At 38.2% G+C, this 20,396-nt stretch overlaps 1 protein-coding gene across 23 annotated transcripts in view; it reads left to right on the top strand.

Annotated features, from left to right (window-relative positions):
- MARCHF7 (membrane associated ring-CH-type finger 7) overlaps window positions 1-20,396 on the top strand; it is a 33,738-nt gene that overhangs the window by 6,776 nt on the left and 6,566 nt on the right. For 6 of the 23 annotated variants that reach the window (XM_032782057.2, XM_032782056.2, XM_032782058.2 and 3 more), the window contains 6 exons: window positions 8,076-8,237; window positions 10,404-10,575; window positions 12,930-13,097; window positions 15,825-16,935; window positions 17,212-17,381; window positions 19,187-19,296. In XM_032782057.2, coding sequence (XP_032637948.1) covers window positions 8,076-8,237; window positions 10,404-10,575; window positions 12,930-13,097; window positions 15,825-16,935; window positions 17,212-17,381; window positions 19,187-19,296 — 1,893 coding nt within the window. Of the gene's footprint in view, window positions 1-8,075; window positions 8,238-10,403; window positions 10,576-12,929; window positions 13,098-15,824; window positions 16,936-17,211; window positions 17,382-19,186; window positions 19,320-20,396 lie in introns of all 23 variants that reach the window. The other 17 variants (XM_032782062.2, XM_075070179.1, XM_075070175.1 and 14 more) reach the window with 4 other exon arrangements.

Here is a 20,396-nt window from a genome sequence, read left to right as displayed (position 1 = left end):
GTTTGCCCTTTGTTGTGTTTCTCATTTTAGTTTACACAAGTGTGTAAACAGACAATACTGTACATAAGTTATTTCTATCTAAATACATATGAAACAAGCTGAATTTAAAGGCACCTGTATTGATTTATATTTTAAGTTGTATTAATATGTAGAATCTGTTTGGCCCACACAGTTGTACTTAGGTTTGTGTCCCTCCTGTGTAATAAGGTAGAGCACCACTGTCTTGAACAAGACTGTTTAGTAAACTAGAAAACACTTAAAGGATTAACTCGTATATAAGTAGATTTGGGGGAAGTCTTAGATGCAAGATATTGGCCAGTGAGTTCTTTCATGTTAAATCATTAACTGAAGTGTGACACTGATTTTAATAAAACTCCTCCTATGCTATTCAGAAGAGAGATTTTCTAAATTCCTCTGAGAAGTCTTGCAAGTGTTAATGCTTAGTACTCATAACTCATTCACACAGAGTGCTTTACAAAGGTGGGGAAACACTTTTTTTTTTTTTTTTTTAAAGATATGGAAACTGACTTGCTTGGTGTGTAACATCAGGTATGGCAGAACAGGGAATAGATCCCAAGTCTAACTCCCAACCTGATGACCTGTATATTGGACCACACTGCCTTGGCTCATGTAGTAATCATGGACCAACTTTCTGTGGAAGTGCACTTTTGGGACTAAGACCTGGCTTGCATAGGAGTAGTCTTTTCCTTATTATCAGGGAGTTTTTTACAATGCTTGCTTGGCTTCATTTCTGTTTAATCCTCACTGTCTTGTTTAATAGTTGTTTCAGTGATTAACTCAAATGGGGAACACATCAGTGCTATCCTTTTTCTAGAAAAGGAAATGTGAAGGTATACAGCTGATGTAACCTTCCTTCAGTTGGTAAAGAGAATGCTAGCTGTGACTGACTGTGAAAGTGTATGTCTGTTATCTATCCATCTGATAAATGAGGCATACACATCCCTGTTTTCCAAAACCAGATGGGTAAATGGTATGAAATTTTACACAGGATTGCTTTTTTGATGCCCTCTTAATTGTGTGTATTTCCTCTTCATACATTTTTATGTAAGAATGTTCTGAATGCTTTTCAAATATTACCAAACTTTATGTAGAGGGGCAGATGGATCTGATCCAAAGGATAGGAATTGGTTGTTTTTAGAAACTTTATTTAGGGTCATTTGATTTAGCCATTCATACTATAACAGAATTTGTGCTGTACACACAAGGTTGATTGATGGGGCTGCTGAAAGAGCCTGATGCACATAAAACTTGAACTAGCAGCTACACTTCGATTTCCGCCCCCCTAGCACAGAAGGGGAAAAACATTGTGCTGATAAAGGGTGCCATGATGAACACTTACCACTCCCACTGCTTCTAAATAAGCAGGTCCACTTCCCCTCCCAAATTAAACACTAAAAACCTGGGAAATTAATATACAAAATTTGTGAAAGATAGGGTTACCGTACACACAATATTTGACACAAACTCACAAAAGCAAGGAAGTTAAAAGTTAAGCCACCTAACAGTACATACCCTCTGTTCCACTCACAAGCACACACCTAACTATTACCAAAAGTAACATATACGACACTAGCTCCGCTTCCCTGCCTAGGGAATGCCAGCCTATCATCCCGTCCTTCTACCCACAACCCTTTACCAAACTCCTCTCTCCAAACACAGACAACTACACCATCAAACATCCACAACTGCTGTTGATAGGGAGAAATAATTGGGTAAAAGGACTCATGCAGAAAGTTTAAAGATAAGGAAAATTAGGGTTTTGGTAGGTGGCCAGTGGCATATATTGCTTGCAGTAATGGTAAGATGTGCGCCTCTGGGTGAAACAGTAGTTCTGTTGAATGGCTTAACTCTTTTTTGTGTTCGGTAGTCAGGGTTGCAATACGCATGCACCAAACAACTCAGTAGGTATTTTTAATGTTTATACTGTAGCATTTGGAATCCCTAAGGCTTGGGTCTTTGTTGTGCTAGGCCACGTACAGGTGATTAAGAAACAGACCTCCTTTAAATGTTCTTTTTATGGACTGCTTCTGTGGTAGTTTTCTACCTTCCTCTCCTCCTCCATCTCACCCTGAAGTCTTCAAAAAGTACTCATTTCAGACAATTCTGACCTTTCCTTCGAGGGTCTACAGAATTTACAGCCCTCCTCTACACATCTCTATTAAACTGTCCCCAAAAGCTTAGAGTTTGTAGTGCAGTATATCTGTCCTAGCACTGCTCTTAAGACGTTTTGGTTTACATTGAAATGGAGGCATTGTCTTACACAGTGGATGCTACAGAAGGAGACAAAAGTGTGGTTCGTTATGCTTCATCTTACCTTTTTGGTAATTTAGCAGCATTAAGACTCTATAAATAGAAGCACTCAAACTACTTTTAGTTAGTTTCTCTTGCTCTGAAAGATGATGACATATACAAGAAGGAGCTGGAAGGATCCAGGGCTTTACATTCTTAATTTGCGGCAGCTTATTTGTGATGGATGCATTTTGCAGAAACTATATAGGAACACATCTAATTAGTATTAAATATCACAGGTCGAGGGTTAGCACTGGAATTTTTTTTACACAAAGTTCTTAAACAAATTGCTTGGGGGAGGAAGTAATGTTTAATTTATTAAACAAATTAAATCTTGCAGGCCATGATTTAAAGTAGCACAGTTGGTGGAGATTAAATCCCTTAACATGTTAAACTTTCTTAGGTGTAAACAAGAGAACAGATGCATATTCAAGGCTAGCTGGGTCAGTTTGCCCTGGTCTCTTGGGATCTGAACTCCTAAGCAACAACACTTGGCTCTTTGCTCCTTGAATAACTGGGTCACATAAGTCTGAGTCCACTCCAACAGTCAAACTAAGAAAGCAGGCCTTTTAGCATAGGCTCAGGCTCCAGAATCCAGAAGTCAGATGTTCAGTCCCTTGTGTTACATAAGCCATTTCTTGGCTTTAGTTTTGAGTGCTAGATCATTCTAGTTACCATGTATAGCTCAGTAGGTATATAGCCATGTATTTTTCCTACATTCCTGTCTTGTAAACCTGACTTTCCAGGCATATTGGATGCAGAGTATGGCTTATGCATAGGTTAGAACATTTTCAACATGTTCACTCATAGTAAGGCTAGAACTCCTGAGCTCTGCTGCTAGCTATACCACTGATTCATTACATAGTCATGGATCAATCACTTGCCTCACTTCCCCTTAAAATAGGGATGATGCGTATGTCTCTACATGTAGAACCAACCATTTTATCAGTATTCATATGGTGCTGTAAAAATGTGAAGTTTAATATGTTTTTACAGGTTATTTCTAAACAAGTTAAACAATTTTAGCAATGACCTATTCAGTTTTTGCCCTTTCCTTGATTAAATTGGAATACTATTCTTGATTTCATCGTAACACTCTAAGGTCTGGAATCCAGGGGCAAAGTCTACATTGTATGAATTTCGCACTGAGTGTCAATGAAACTTACTGCAGACTTCATGTGTTGGTACTTAGATACACCTCTACCCCGATATAATGCGAACCAATGTAGCACTAATTTGGATATAAAGCAGTGCTCCGGGGGGCAGACCTGCGCACTCTGGTGGATCGAAGCAAGTTCAATATAACACATTTTCACTTATAATGCGGTAAGATGTTTTGGCTCCTGAGGACAGCGTTATATCAAGGTAGAGGTGTTTAGAGCCAAACTATCTCTGACAACAGTTTCTCTTCTCATGGGACCTCAGCTGTCTAAGGAGCAGGCAGTGTTGCTACAGGTACAGATTTCAAGTGAGCAGGTAAACTGAGTAAGATCATCCTGAATAAGTAGTAATAAATATAGCCAAATAGGAACAGAACTGACAGGTTTTTGTCACTTCAAGATTGAGTCTGAAACTTGACTCGAACAAATTACTGCTAAGAGCTGCTGCAGCTGCATAATAATTAACCTTCAAAATGGGTTGCAGTGTCTTTAAAAAAAAAGATTGGATACCAGGTAATGATCTTGGAATAGAATGGAAGAAAATTACAACCACATACAAAATTCTTAAAACCAAAGAGCATTCACAATTGAAAAGCTTACCTCATAATAGGAATTAACTTCCCAAGGCAGAACAAATCAGAAAAGAGTTGTCAGTGTAAATTTTAATGGAAGTAGCCAATAATTTAAGACCATCCATCTAGGTACTTTAGTTTTCTCAAGATTTCAAATAGATTTTACACTTGGAACTAAATTGGATGTTAACAGCCTATAGACATGACATGGTTAACAGGCTAAAAGTCAAGCCAAACAAAGATGCACTTGTATCCTCCAACTGTTTGAGGAAGAATGGAAATAATTTGACAGTAGTAAATGATCTCTGTGTAGTCTAAGTGTCACAGTCACCGGGCCAGTGCTCTGGAACTACTCCTTACAAAGCCAGTCAGGACTCTGGTGTAGCATGCCTCCTCTCGGAGCATATTTTTACCGGGGAAGAAGCTTCCTGGGTCTGACCTTGGAGCATTCAGCATCCCTTTCCTCCCTGTGTGCTTCCTGCAACAGGTCCGCCCAGGCAGGGCTCCTGGGGAAGCCAGAGGGCTGTGCACCACAACTCCTGCAGTGAGCCAGCATGTAGAACAGAAGGGTTTATTAGTTGACAGGAACACAGTAGAACAGAGCTTGCTATCACAGGTATCAGTGACTCTCAGCCAGTCCATGGTGAGTCCTGGGCCAGACAGCCTGGACTCCCCCTCTTCCAGTCTCCCCAAGCAGACTACCAAGCTACCAGTGATCTGACCTCCAACATCCCCATTCCTCCTTCTCACCTTTTGCCCTGGAAGCAGGACAAAGATCACCTGGTCTCACACCCCTCCTGGGTCTCAGGTTACAAAGTGCACTGGCCATAGCATACTCAGCTGGGCAGCCTCACCTGCCATAAAGGCCTCTGCAAAAGTTGCACCCATTTTCCCCCACCGAAATATTGATGCAGTACACAGGGAAACAGAGGTACACACAGTATTAGTATAGGACAGTAAGACACATGCAACCTAAGATGAATAAAACTCCACTTCACAGTAAGTGTTGGAAGAAGTCAGTTTTACATGATTTACAGTTTTCAAAGTAAGACTAGAAATACAAGTTTGGTTTCTATTATACAAACCTTTCATAAGTTCTGCAAAACTTGCAAGCAAAAAATCTTAAATCACTTTCCTTTCCTACAAATAAGATATTTTTTTTTAAAATTAAAGTCAGTTTCTGGGAGCAGCTTTTTTTTTGACAGACACTGATTTTTGTGCTGCTTTTAAGGGCCTACTAAAACCACTTCCTTTGTTTAAGGAAAAGAATTCTAACCCCCCTCCCCCATCTTTTTATGTAGTGTTCCTTCTTTATTCACTCACCATTCAGTTTGTTTGGACTGCATAGTATGTGAGAAGCTAGGGTAGGATTGTTTGTTCAGCACCATAAAATAAAGTGCTGTATGTCATTTACACCAGCACTACATAAACTTAAGTGGGAACATAAGAGAAACTGCAACTTCTGGTTTTGGTAATGGAACAATTTGATTTTTAAAAAACACTAAAATTCCAGCATCTCTCCTACTATACTGAGGAAAAAACCCTTTAACGGGAGTTCTTAAAATTAGGAAAAAATAAACTAAGACTTAAAGAACCCTTAAACACACACTCCAATCTTGGAGAACATTTTCTAAGATTTAGCCTTGAGATTGTGGTTAAACAATTGCAAAAAAGAAATCAGAATACCCCTTTACAAAACTGTAAACACTAAAAAGTCTCTACCTTTGGACAGAGTATGGACAATTTCAGTCCCAAATGTTGTATTGCCACCATCAGTGCTGAAAATGTCATGAGCTGGAGGTCAAAGTGGCTTTAAAATTATGAGATTTAAAACCAGAACTTTCCCATTAGATTCTGGTTTCTGAGCCATTCTGGTGCACTGGGGTCATATTTTCAAGATTGTGTGTGAAGCATGGGGACTAAAAATCTTTTAACATGAAAGCTGAAATTCTCAGGTTTTCATTAGCTGGAGAATAAAAGAAAATATTGCAAGACTTGGAAAGCAGCAGGTGACATGCCTCAGAAGTTATGAACACATGTAAATGACTTTTTACAAAACAAAAGCACAGCTGTTTCTTAAAGTTGGATAATTTCTGGATATCCCAGTTATGAGAATAGGTTGATTTTAAAAACTTAATTTTGAAATTAAAAGTATTTTAGAAAGTGATTCCAGAAGCTCATCACAAAAGGCGTATTTGAAAGACTAAGCTTCCCATAGCCCTTTGAAATTATTTAAAGTGGATCTTAAAGAAAAGCTAATAAACTTTGTAATATTTTACATATGGAAATAAACATTATGGATATCTTTTAGAAGGAGTAACAATAAAAAAAGACATGATTTACTCCAGATACCGACATGGAATTTAACTTGTAGCATGAAGTTAACTTTCATACTGTGTCTCCCTTGAGGAAAAAAGGCTTTCTATTTAAATAGATTGTCAGGTGTCATTAGAAATGGCATTTGATTTTACTCCTACTGAATTTATTGGAAGTTGCCTCTTAAGTGATGCTGATATGGAACCTCAAGAATGTTAACATTGTTAAAACCTTCTCTGTACTAGTTGATCAGAGTGCCTAGAAATACAAAGATAGTAATTTTTGTATATATTCAGCTTTTCTCCAGAGTGTGATGTTCCAATCCTATTACCGTTAACTTCTCTATTTGTCCAGAATATGGACTGCAGCCTTTGGATGTGTTGGGAGGATGGAAATACAAAAGTCAAATTAGTTGCAGCTACTGCCATACACTAAACTTTTCCAGCAATTTGAAGAACATTTTGTACAGAAGTTATTCAGCTAGCAGTGTTTTGCAAAGCTCCCATACAGAACTGTCTTCAATATGCATGCCAAAATAGCTGTTTATAATTTCAGTCCTGTTGCACAATGTCTGGTGAGTCAGCTACATAAATACTCAACCACTAAATTTTTTTTTTCCAGAAAGTAACCCCCCCCCACCCCCCCATGGTGATTGCTATGTGTTGCTTCCAAATGGCCCTGTAGGCCTTCTTTGGTAGGGCTCCATATAATTGCACTAGAGTTGGGTAGCAAACCTACAAAGTGAAACTTCTCTAATGTATTCCCTGAGCAAGGGGATGGAGAGTCAGGATGCTATCCTTTACTCCTCTGTAGAATATATCTGAGGAAATATCAGACAGAAGTACAGAAGAGAGGCAGGAGAATAGGAGGGAAATGGTTGTGGCCTGTAAAGAAACAAGAATAAAGTGAATTTGATGTAGATGTTATGTGCAATGTTCTTACAGTAACAGCATTCGTTTACTTTGCTAATAACCCACATTACCACAAACTGCCCTCCCTTGTTTCATCTGTTTTGTTAGGGCAGGGTTTCTTTTAATCAGTGTGCTATTCTGTTAGTTCTTTAGAGTGGCAAAAAATGTAATTCATCATCCTGTTTGGTGTTAAGGTGAACCAAACAAGTGTAGTTTCATCCTCTACTACTGCTTTGGTGTAGAAAGATGCTCTGTGTCTTGTGTTTAAGAAAAAAAAAAAAGCGTTTCTGCAGAATAGGAATAGTGGTATCACACCACAGGAAACCTGAACTTAAAAGTTCCTCTTTCCTACCCTCAAATGATAGGAGAGGGGGGTATAGAGACTTCAGCTTCCTTAAACTGAAGGATTTCTGTATTTTGGGTTACAGCTGCATGTGTGACAACTATTCAGATCTTCCAGCAAAAGGATTGGGTCCTTGCTTCTCTCAGTACAAAAATCCATTAATAACTTAATGTCAGGGAGGAATCTGAGGCAGCAGAAAAAAGAAATTAATTCTCTACCTCCTTTCTCCTCCCCCTTCCAAAAATTACTAACATAACAAAGCCCACAAACCTTTGCTTAGCAATTCTTCTTAGATTGATCACCTATAGCTTAAGTCTAAAACATTTAAAGATGGAGTGCCTGCTTTAATTTTGAAGTTTCCTGACTCTTGGTGCCACCATCTTAATATGTACTCAGTCGTCACAGAGCATGACTAAAAAGGCCATTTTTTTTTGAAGTTACATGTAATATGCATGTTCTCTAGGAATCCAGTCTGTTGCATAGTTCCAGTAGAGACTGGGGAATTGGAGAAAGAGGAGAAGCTCATGAAACTCCTTGGAAGCTTACTAGTTCCTCTCCAACTCACTACTCGGGGACACTTGATCGTCCATGGTCTGGAAGATTTTTGGGAAGCAGAAGCAGATTGGTGAGATTTGATAATATATAAAATATATGGGAAACAGAGGTTTTAACTTAATCTTCCAGGTCAAAAACCTGCTAGTAGGAATCCGCTGCTGCTATGATGCTTAAAATAAGTTTGGTAGACTCAAGTTAAGAGTGAGGGGGGAGGATGGGAAAGAAGAGGACTGGAGTTGTTAACAGACATTTATACAGCAATAATAAGAGTGATGTGAATTACATTTGTTTTAGATTAGTTTACAAATAGTTAAGGCTAAGATTTTCATGGGCAAACAAAAATTCACAGAAACTGTGACCTGTCTGTGATTCCTGCGCTGCAGCTCCATGGTGTCTCCTGCTACCATGGTGGCTGGAAGCTGCAGGGTCCCCCATCCCTGCATGTGAGGCTGTCATCTGTCACTGGAACCCTGAGGAGGCTGTTGCCTTGTTGCTGGAACCCTGCTGGTTGCATACTTAAAATGGAAGCTGAAATTAATATTGTGACTCCAGGAACAGGGGTCTGAAGTGTCTGCCTTCATCTGGGCCTGGTCCCCAACACAATTGAAGCTTGCTATTTATGACATTTTATGCACAATACTGAAATCAAACGTTTTAAAAAAGTTAGTAGTAAGACAGGACACTGGACAAGCCATAGAAAGGTCTGTGGCCTCTTTAAAATAGGGAGATATTTGGAAACTTTGCCGAGAGAGAACAAGTTTAAACAGGGTTTCTTGCACCAATTTAAAAAGGTGAAGGTAGTCAGAATGTGGGTGAGAAAACAAATGTGGGGTTGCCAACCTTCAAGGGAAATAATGGTGAAAGACTGTGCATGTAGTCAAAGTGCAAACTGTCTGTGCTTATAAAAGGCCTGTCCCTGTAGTTAGTAGGCACTGCAGGCTTTTCAGATTTTTTTCTTAAAATTTAATTTTTTTTCCCCTAAAGTGACTTTTGAGCTGCAGTGCAAAGAAATGTTGCACCACACAGTACTTTCTGAAATTGTTGCTTTTAGGTTAGCTTCATTGAGCAATGTGTGTGATTCAGTCTGATTGCTAAACAGGGTTATGAGTCCTGTTTTGTATTTGGTTTGGGAAGCTAGTTTCTACTTTTTTTTTTTTTAAATGACAGGGAGGAGAAATGTCTAGTACAGCTCCCAGTCATAAAAAGTAAGAGCAGGTGCTTTGCATAAACCCTATATATAAAAAAAGCTTTTCCTTAACTCTCTTCAAATACCTTTTGAATTGTGATTTATAGGGAGGATCTCCAGTAATTAGGACAGGATGGTGAAGTATCAAGGCAAATTGTAACTGGGTGACACGTGAAGTTATTATGTTGTTCTGGTTACACAAATCTTAGTAAAACTATACATGTATGCCTCATTTCCTCAGTGCTAATAATTTTCTCTCTTAACTTGTATTAGTGACTAGCAGTCAATTGTGATCTACTGCTGAACATATAACTTGTGGTTCAGTGTTATGACAAATTATAATCAACATTTTATCCATGCTCTCAGTCTTCAGAAGGAAGAGATTTAACTGCTAGCTCAAACCTATAACTTTAGGTTGCTAAAACAGATTTTTCCCAAATTAAAAATACAATGAGTATTAAAAGATGGAATTGAGCCATTAAAGCTATTAACTGTAAAGGCTATTGTGATCTTTACTGTCTTTTAAAAATGTAGACAATATGAAAAAAATCACTTTGCTGTGACACCTTTCATGTATTCAAACATGGCTTAGTGACAGTGTTCTGCATATCAGAGGGAAATCTTTTCAGTGTTACAAAACAGGTAGTGTAGTGGGGAAGGGAGTTCTTAAGAAAAATTGATTAAACCCTGGAGTTGGAAGGAGAGGTTGGCAGGGGAAAAGAAGGAGTTAATCAAGGCTACTGGCATAAGTCCTAAAATACAGCTAAAGGACTATTTTTATTAAATCCTTTTAACTGTTTAACCAAGTCATATGTTTACTCTGAGGTAAATTAGCAGCTTTTCTATAGCACTCATAGTATCTGTGCACCTTTTCCACATTGTTTTTATAAACAAATTAGTCAATGCAAATTGTCTTGCTGAGTTTACCTGTAAAAGCCAGCTTTAAAATATCTACCTGTATATGGCTAGAACCAGCTTGGTAAAAAGCTTAAGTGAAACTACTTTCATAAGTTTATTTATTTTATTTTATTTTATTTTTTAAACACTCAGTCTACATCCTCCTCCTCTCCTCTTTCATCTGCTTGGTATGGTGAATCTGAGAGGACTCAGGGAGCATACTCAAGACTACATAACCAGCAGCGGGATAGTGATTCAAAGAGACCTAAGCTTTCCTATACATCTACCTCTTCTGTGAGAAGTAATGGCTTAAATACAGTTTCAGGTAAGAGATGAATTACTGGTGCTAAATAATATGTATAAAATGTAGTTCTGAACATCAAGCTTTTACCAAGTTGTAAATATCCACTGATAAAAATTTTGAATCTAAGTATTTAAAGCCTCTCAAACTTTAAACAGTAGAAACAAAGTTTTCACAATTTTGGTATCTTTATCAGTCTCTAGGAAAATATTAACTTAGTGTTTTGAAGAGACCACTGTATTAAAAAATCACTTATTTCAGTAGAAAACATTCCTATTTACAGGTGAATAGAGTGACTAAGATAAGACTGATATTTTGGTTAAGGAAGAAAGTCTGCAGCTGTTTACGGATGCAGTTTGGCACTAAAATTTAACAGGTACACAAGAGCAGTAGGGCATGTGGGAGCAAATTCTTCCCTGTATCCTAGCTCTACCTTTCACACAACCCTGAATACGCCAGCTGGCCAAAGTACTATGGGCAGAGGTGGAGCTAGAAGCAGAATCCTTTTTTTTTTTTTTTTTTTTTTAGCATGGGCTAAAGGTGGCCATCTTTACAACAGATTTTTCAAGCCAGTATTAAACAACATGGAGCTGATATGATTTTAGATTGTTAGGAGAATGCTTAAAGTAGCTACCATTGGAGTTAAGGTTGTAAATATGTATCTAGAATGTGTCTGTGGAGTGGGCATAGAATTTAATACTCAGTTGAAGTGTAGCAGCTAAAACTAAAACTAAAGTTGAAGGTAAATTTAAAAAAAATTAGAAAGTTATGAAAACCAAACAACCTTAAGTATGATCTTGTTACTCTCTCCTCTCTACTCAGTATTTGCATATCTTCTGAACAGATTATGAATTGCATGCCACACAGCATCCTCTCAGACATTAATAAGCTTACCCTCAAATCCTAGTACATGTATGCCACTGACTATTTACTCTGCTTTGAGAGGACCAAGAGTTCTCCTCTTACTCTTCATATAAACTAGATTTCATTTTAGCCTTTATCTCATCTTCTCAATATACTTCTGTCAAGTCAAATATGGAGTCATTTTAAAACCACGTATATTCCCTGTTGCTGTCTTCAGTGCTTTGGTTCCCAGCAGCTATAGAAACATTAGCTTGTGCCTACATCCAAGGTTATACAACTTAACCGAAGATGGATGTGATTTAAGGTGGCTTCAGCCAAAAGTGAGAAGCGATAGTATGGATTTTAAGAAGGTCACAGAAACCAGGGATCCTGGCCAAACCACCAAGGTATCAGAGGTTTGATGTATCACACTTGCCTTACATAGGAGAGAATAATGGGGCAGAGTTAAATTGGCTTGGGGTACTTGGGTTGTTTTGCCATACTTCACAGTATTTTAGAATTGTGGGTCTGGGTAGGGTTGTTGTAAGCTTATAACGTTCAGAAAAAATCCAGTGTTAAACACAATGAAAGTGTTCTGTTAAGACTTTCTTCTTGTATACACCACCTTATATCCAGCTGAACGCTGGCAATTTAACGAAATGATTGGATTCTGCTACCTTGCTCCCCACCTCCACTTTGATAATGCATTGTATATTCAGTACAACTCATGGCATCATTGACCATCTCTGCTTTTTGCGGTCAGGTGGGAACCACAACAAACCAAAAGTGATTACAGATTCTGATCTTACAGACCCCTTTGCATGTAGAAATGTCCATTGTGATCTGGAGTTTTGCCCAAAGGATTGAGACAATTACTACACTGACTTGCTTGCAGATGAATGGGCTGGTGCCCTCATTTGAAAACTCCTGACTGGTGACAGAAAATAAAATGGAGAAGGCAAAGGCTCCCTTTGTATAGTATTGATGCTTTGCAGCACATATGTTTGTAATGCAGCTTCAGAACAGTATTTGGTGTAAATAGTGAAATAGCTACTCATTATAAAGCAACATTAAAGGTCTAAGGAATATTTGATCCTTGCTTTTTTAGATTTGGCTGATCCTCAGATTGAAGTAGTGTGTATTGTTAAACTGTATTTCATTCAAAAATAGTATAACCAATATTTAAAAGAGCCACTGAAGAGCACACTTGTTCTTACCATATCTGAAATACCTATCTCCTGCTTAGATGCTGAAACTGTTACAAAAAAAATAAAATTGAAAAACACTTGCCAATTAAAGAGAACTTTTTTTGTACTGTGAGCAAGAGGAGTTCAATTTTTTTTTTTGAACTACTCATGGACTGAGAGAGTGTTCTGGGAAAACAAGTTTTAAGAAGCCCCTTTAGTATCAGTGCAGTTATGTTGTAATACACCAAAGCAAATCAGCTGTTTGAGTAAAACTGGTATTGATGCTTTTGTGATACTGAAATTTTTAAACTATCAGTAAAATTAATACAGAGTTCTCTTGTTTTTAAGATTCTTCCTGGAGGTATAATCAAGTTCCTAGATCTTCGTCAGTGGTACTCAGTTCTCTGGGAACTGAGCTAGTGAGAGAGAGGATAGAGCTAGAAAGGAGAACAGATCCATCTGTTAGTAGTCTTGTGGATTATAGTCACAGGAATGGTGACTTTACATCTTCAGCATGTATGTATTATGCAGCTGAAAGCTTGCAAATGCATAGGTTGTGTGTTTAACTTTAATGTTTCATGTCACATGTAAAAATCTAACAAATCTATTTTAATTTATAGCCTGTTAGTCCTCTAAACTCAACTGGTCAAACATATGGATAAGAGTTGAACTTACTGTCTAATTGCTGAACAGTTCTATCTAGATCCTGGTTTGAAAATGCCTTGTATGCATTTAAGTATTTACACCAAGCTGCAGGGATTTGTTGAACTGAGCTCTATGTTGAATGAAAGATTATATTGCCTTGATGTGAATTTTCAGCAAACCTCTCTGCTCCCTCAGCTTCTCAGCTTTTTCCAATGAGAGGTTTGTTTAATTTCCTAAGTATTCCTCAGTGGATGGAGAATAAGTATAAACAAGGTTATTTGACTAAGATATCTATACACAGTGTTCCTCTTTCCAAACTGGTCTCTTGCCTGAGAGTGGATCAGGTCAGATCTCTCACATGTAGCCCATTTACCTGCCTAGAGGTTTCTACCATGAATCTTTGCAAGAGGAGAATGTGTTGAGAAAACAAGTGCAGAACTAAAGTTACAAGTGAGTAGCTGTTGGCAAATGGAGTGCACACACAATCAGCTTGAGAGACTTACCTATAAGCACAGTGTTTTATAAAAAACTTAAACACAGACTAATATGACTTTGGGGTTCAAAACAATCTTTGGACTTGAATATTAAGTAGAGAGTATTTTAACAGAACCACATAATCCTTATGCCTGGCTTTCTGGTTTGCCTTTCACACCTTCTTCCTATTTAAGTGTTCTGGCCTTATAGAGCTACCCTAACCTATCCAAGGAAAGGCTCCTCACATCTCATCTTACCTAGTTCACCAGTGCTTTAATGGCATCTTCATGCAAAACTCTGCAGAATCCCCATTCTCCTGGGTAAGGGAAAAGGAAAAATATAGGTCCTTATTCTGCATTGTGATCTGAGTAGTCTACTGTGCCTGCATGAAGACTCTTTCAAGTCAGTGGGGCTTCCTGCTGTACAGATCACAACATAAGATGGGTGCCTTAGTGCCCAAGGAAAGGAGGTCTATTTCCCTGCCAGTGGTAGCCTAGCATTTAATAGCATATAAAGCTTGTTATGGCCACAGTTGTGCACGGAGAGCTATTCAGAAGGATTCCTGCACCTGTGCAGAACTACTTACTTCAAAGAGGTTCTGCCTGTGCAGTTCTTCTTCCAGTTTCAAAGCCTATGTATCATGAGTTCAGAAATGTCATGCAGTGGATCAAAATGCTATACTATACAGGGAAACATTTGACTCGTTAATAAATTCCATTTTTAAAAAAACAAGGAAGCAAAATAGTTTGTTTCCTTACCTGGTTGCTTCTCTGTTCCTCCTTTTTTTAAAAAGATTTACTTTCTCCCAACCTTTTTTTCCTCCTAAGGAAGAAGGCTATCTTCAGCTGTGGCTGCTGGTCTTTTGGGTCTCAGACATAAAACAGGAACCCTGGTTCAGCTGCTGTAATGTCAAAGAAGTTGCCCCAGGAGTTAAATCCTTGTTGTGGCTGCACTCTTAAGACAAGCTGCAGGATCTGAAGAAATCATGCATCCAAAGAAGCAGCAGATTGATAAAAAGGGTGGTGGTGGGGAGGAAGCAAATTAGAGGACTCAAGAATAACATTTTAATTGGCTGGCTGGATCATATGACTCTGTTGAGCCAATTGACATCTGGATAGCAAACTGAGCAACTCCAAGCAATAATACTAAATAATTAGTCATATGACCCTGTCTGAGCCAATTAGATGGTTGAGCCATTGAACAGTGTAATAGATTTTGAAGAGTCAGAGTTGTTAATGAAAGTCAATGTTAGTAATATACTTGCTAGTTAAGTTACTCTTAGTATAACTAATTTTTTTACTGAAGGATTATTGAAATTGTGGGTTGTTGTGTTGTTTTTTTTAACTGTATTGGAGATATTTGAGCATTTTGTTAAACAAGATGCTCTCTTTTCACTGCATCTGATTATCATTCATATTGAAGTTGTAGTACATTTTTAAGATCTCTAACTGAAGCTACTACTACTAAACTTAGTCAGTAGCGGCCACATAACCTTTGAGTAGTTTTTGAAACTACAGTTTCTGTTGTCTCACTCCTTGTTTTAATACTGTAACTATATCTGAATGCCTTTATAGATAAAGCATATTTTCTCCTCTCAAAATAAATTCTGCATTCTAAACATATTTTAATGATTGTTACATTTGTCACTGAAATTATTAGACTGATCTGAATATTTACTTCAAAAGGCCCAAACTGGTTGGAGATTGAAGAACAGGTATTGAATAGAATACTGTTTATATATGCAGTTTGCTATTAAAGAAGTATTGTGCTTACATAATGTCGGTTTACAGATACTATTTTTAATGTTCATTAACTTGATCCCTCCTTACAAAGAATGCTGAATCCTAAGGTGGTAGTTTTAAATAAAATACAGATGAGGATTGTGGGGCATGTGCATCTGCTATTGACTTAATAAACTGGTTTCAGTTTATCTGGAATCTACTTAATAATGTAATCTTGTTCACTAAGAGAACAGTACTCAATTTAGACTGTCCACAACATATCTTGCCAACTTTTAAAGTCTTTAAAAGTGAGTACAACATAACCCTAGACTCACTGTAATTGAGTTGGATAACTTTTAAATGACACTGTACATTGTCTCTTTCTCCAATTCTTCCATTGTAGATCTTCAGGATAGACCTGCCTCTTCATATGCACAGGGAGCGAGACCAAAAGATAATTCATTGAGCACTTTGAGGCTGAATACATCCATGAACCGCCAGTTGCCTTCTGAACATGACTCATCTTTATTCTCTGGAGTCTCTGGCAGGAGCTCTTCAAGATCTAACTATTCTACAAGGGAAATGGAATCTTCCCAAAGGAATATACAGCCAGAGTTTACCCACATTGCCATTAGAGATGAAATTCCCTCCACAAGCAGCACTGAACGAGTTGCGTCTCAAAGGTCACTTAGTGAGCCTCCAGCAGATACTGAAGGAAGGCGTACAACTAGACAATTACTATCTCGTTTAGCTTCTAGTATGTCATCTACATTTTTCTCACGGAGGTCTAGCCAAGACTCATTAAATGCAAGATCATCAGATTCTGAAGATTCATGTGTAGTCCCAAGAGTTCAAACTGCTACCCAATCTAGCACTAATGCAACTGCACGTCCTGAGGTTCCAGGCATTCAGACACCTGAAACTTCTCAGGGATTTAGCTTTCTTAGACGAAGATGGGGCTTATCAGGTGTTTCACAGAATCATAGTTCTGATTCAGATACTGAAAGTTACAGACAAGAGCCTGAAAGTAGAAATACAGGATCCTGGTTATCGTCATCTCTAAGAAATAGATGTACGCCTCTGTTCTCCAGAAGGCGGCGAGAAGGAAGAGATGAATCTGCAAGAACCTCTACCTCTGAAACACCTGCTAGATCACTACACCTCTTTAGGAGAAGAGAGTCTAGCGAAGAGACTCCTCTTGAAGCACAGAGCAGCTCCCCTGGGGCTGCTGCCAACAGACCACCAACACCAGCAGTATCTAGCAGTCCTACAACTACTGCTTCCACATCAGATGCATCTCACACTAGAAATAGTTCTGGAATATCAGGAATTCTTCCCGGCTCTTTATTCCGGTTTGCAGTGCCCCCAGCATTAGGGAGCAGCATATCTGACAATGTTATGATAACAGTAGATATTATTCCCTCAGGTTGGAATCAGCCTGATGGAGAAGAAAGTGACAAGTCTAAAATATTACCTTCAAGAGATCCTGAAAGACTCCAGAAAATTAAAGAGAGGTAAATCAATATGATATTCTCAGTCAATAAAACATAGCTGAATGGGTTAATAGACTTAATGAGACTTTTCTTTAAAGTTCATTTAAAGGGGCCTCTTATTTTGAGATAGTTGCAGTTCAATTCTTTGGCACCTACAATGTCACTTATCTTCAAACTTGTTTTCAACTCCTTTTTCAGGTTTGAGAACTATTTGTTAAAGGGATTAAAGTTTGGAAAAAATGCCATATACATGTAGCTTTCACCTCTGTTTGAAAAAATTGCTTTATTCCTACTCAGCCTCCTGTTAGAGGACACTGAAGAGGAGGAAGGTGATTTATGTAGAATCTGCCAGATGTCATCAGCATCTTCTAGTAACCTCTTAATAGAGCCATGCAAATGCACTGGAAGTCTGCAATATGTTCATCAGGAATGCATGAAAAAATGGCTGCAGTCCAAGATTAATTCTGGTAAGGTGGACCTTTTTAGAACAAGTTCTTTTCTTGATTAAATGAAAGATGTGTTGTTGGAATGACTAACTATTGCAGTAAAAATCATACAATCTTGGGAAGTCATTTGATTTGTTGAATGTGCAAAACAGTTAGAGACAAACCAAGAGAAGCATGGAAATTCTGAAAGGTATATCTGGCAATCCTAGTTTGTCTTTTATACATGTAATTTTCAAAGTACCCCAAAATGCTTGGGGATTTGATTCAGTTTCTGGTGTTGCTTGGATTTTCTAGTAAGATGGTATAACTACTCTACAATGTATGTTTTTTTGTTGTTAAAATACCTTACATTTTGATCCTTTCTTCAGTAGTATGGGGGGAGAGGTAGATACTCTGGAGGGTAGGGATAGGTTCCGGAGTGACCTAGACAAATTGGAGGATTGGGCAAAAAGAAATCTGAGGTTCAACAAGGACAAATACAGAGTCTTGCACTTAGGATGGAAGAATCCCATGCACTGCTACAGGCTGGGGACTGACTGGTTTAAGCAGCAGTTCTGTGGAAGAGGACCTGGGGATTACAGTGGATGAGAAGCTATATATGAATCAACAGTGTGCCCTTGTTGCCAGGAAGGCTAATGGCATATTGGGCTGCATTAGTGGGAGTGTTGTCAACAGAGAGATGATTATTCCCCTCTGTTCAGCACTGGTGAGGCCACATCTGGAGTACTGTATCCAGTTTTGGGCCCCACATTACAGAAAGGATGTGGACAAATTGGAGAGAGTCCAGCGGAGGGGCAACGAAAACGATTAGAGGGGTGGGGCACATGACGTATGGTGAGAGGCTGAGGGAACTGGGTTATTTAGTCTGCAGAAGAGAAGAGTGAGGGGGGATTTGGTAGCAGCCTTCAACTATCTGAAAGGGGGTTCCATAGAGATTGGGGCTAGGCTGTTCTCAGTGGTGGCAGATGACAGAACAAGGAGCAATGGTCTCCAGTTGTGTAGGAGGTCTGGGTTGACTATTAGGAAACACTATTTCACTGGAAGGCTGGTGAAGCATGGAATAGGTTATCTAGGGAGGTGGTGGAATCTCCATCCTTAGAGGTTTTAAAGCCTGGCTTTACAAAACCCTTACTGGGGTGATTTAGTTGGGGTTGGTTCTGCTTTGAGCAGAGGGTTGAACTAGATGACCTCCTGAGGTCTCTTCCAACCCTAATCTTCCATGATCCTATAACTTTTTAATTATAATGACTTTATAACAAGGCACAGTATCGCAGAGTTATAAGTATTGTGGAACCCTAGCATTCCTTAGTGATATCAAATCTGCTCAAATGAATGCCTTGTTTTAAGGAATACTAAGTGTTCAGAATAGCCATACCTTTAAACTAATTGTTTAGCTGCAGAGCACATGAAAGTGAAAATTTGGGAAATATTTCAGAAAATGGGAATGTCCACATCTTTAAAAGCTGGTATTGCAGTCCAAAAAAAATCTGTTCATTAAAAAACTTCAGCACTTAACAGTTTTTTATGCTGCTTTTAGGTATTGGCCTCTATATGGGGACGGCATTGAGATTAAAATTAGTTTGGGGGTTTTGCTGAGCCGTCATAAGAGGCATATAAGAATAAAGCAAGTAAACTTTGACAAAAGAAAAAAGTCTATTGTTGGACTGTAACCCTGTAACAGATATTCCCTAGAGTGACTCCAACAGTATTGCTGTCATACTTCCTTTTTGTTTAATCTTCCTATGTAAAATAAAATTGAGTTGGTCACTTAGACCATAACATCTAGCCTTGAATATATGATCTGACTCTTGTTTTGTTTCCATAAGGTTCTTCTTTGGAAGCAGTAACTACCTGTGAGCTGTGTAAAGAGAAGTTGCATCTTAATCTTGAGGATTTTGATATTCATGAACTCTATAGGGCACATGCAAATGAACAAGTTAGTATATTTTGCCTAATTTGGTAAGTGTCCGTCTAGTGCTGGAAGTATAGTTTTTTTTGTTTTGTTTTTTTTAAAGAAAAATTGGTCAGATACCATGTACAGAATATAAATTTATTTAGGCCATATTCTGTCCCCTGTCTAAGTGGAGTAAACTAAATGAGAATTGGCTGCAGATTCTCAACATAGTCCCTAGTAGGTATAGACCCAATATAGATTCCACCTTGTAGTCTCTGTTTTTAGCAGTTACTCTGCTTGATTTCTCTGAAATAAGTTTATACGAACCTAGAAATACTGGTATGAACCAAGGATCAAATTCCAGATGGATTCAAGGTGGTAGTCTAGCTTTCTGCATACTTAAATGTCCACATTGCATGCATGATAAAAACGCTTTACAACTCCATGATCTCTAATTAGATTCGTAGACAAAGTGAAAAATTTCCCCCTAAAATTTGCTATCCTGCTGCTTGCCCCAGCTAGACAAAAACAAAAATGGGGCCCTGAAATAGTCACTCACTGCTTAAGATATCAGCATACTTAAAAAGGAACACTAACACACTTTGGGTGTGCATATAGTGTATTTTTTATTACTAGACACACAAGTATCATACAGATGGCTACTAAGAAAATACAAAGTTTTGTTCGAAGGATTTTCCTATACTTTTAGCTTGGTACTTTACCTTTGTGAATATAGTACAACCTGAGTTATGTGAATAATTTCAAATAACTTAAATTTCCAGTAATCTGGAAATTTCATAATTGTTGAATAAGGAGGACATGACCCGATTTATGCATAGTAAGAAAACTGAAAGCTGAGGTTTGCATTATGTGTACTCTGAATCATATCTCAACCCAGACACCTATGTGGATGTCCAAGAGGAAAAATCACATACTTTTAAGTAACTATAAGAATCCAGTCACTTGGGGCCAGATCACGAATGTACTATTTGCATCGGTTAGCAGATACTCACAGGACTAGTCTAATTGAAATCAGTGGGACTATGCCTGGAGTAATTGCTTGCTGGTGGGAATAAGGAATTTGCAATTTGTTCCTAAGGAACTGACTCTTTTAAAAAAAAAAAAAAAACTGTTGCAACACT

Source organism: Chelonoidis abingdonii, chromosome 10 (genome assembly GCF_003597395.2).
Source record: "Chelonoidis abingdonii isolate Lonesome George chromosome 10, CheloAbing_2.0, whole genome shotgun sequence".
NCBI lineage: Eukaryota > Metazoa > Chordata > Testudines > Testudinidae > Chelonoidis > Chelonoidis abingdonii.
Note: the sequence above shows the minus strand (reverse complement) of the source record. Positions and strands in the feature narration are given on the sequence as shown.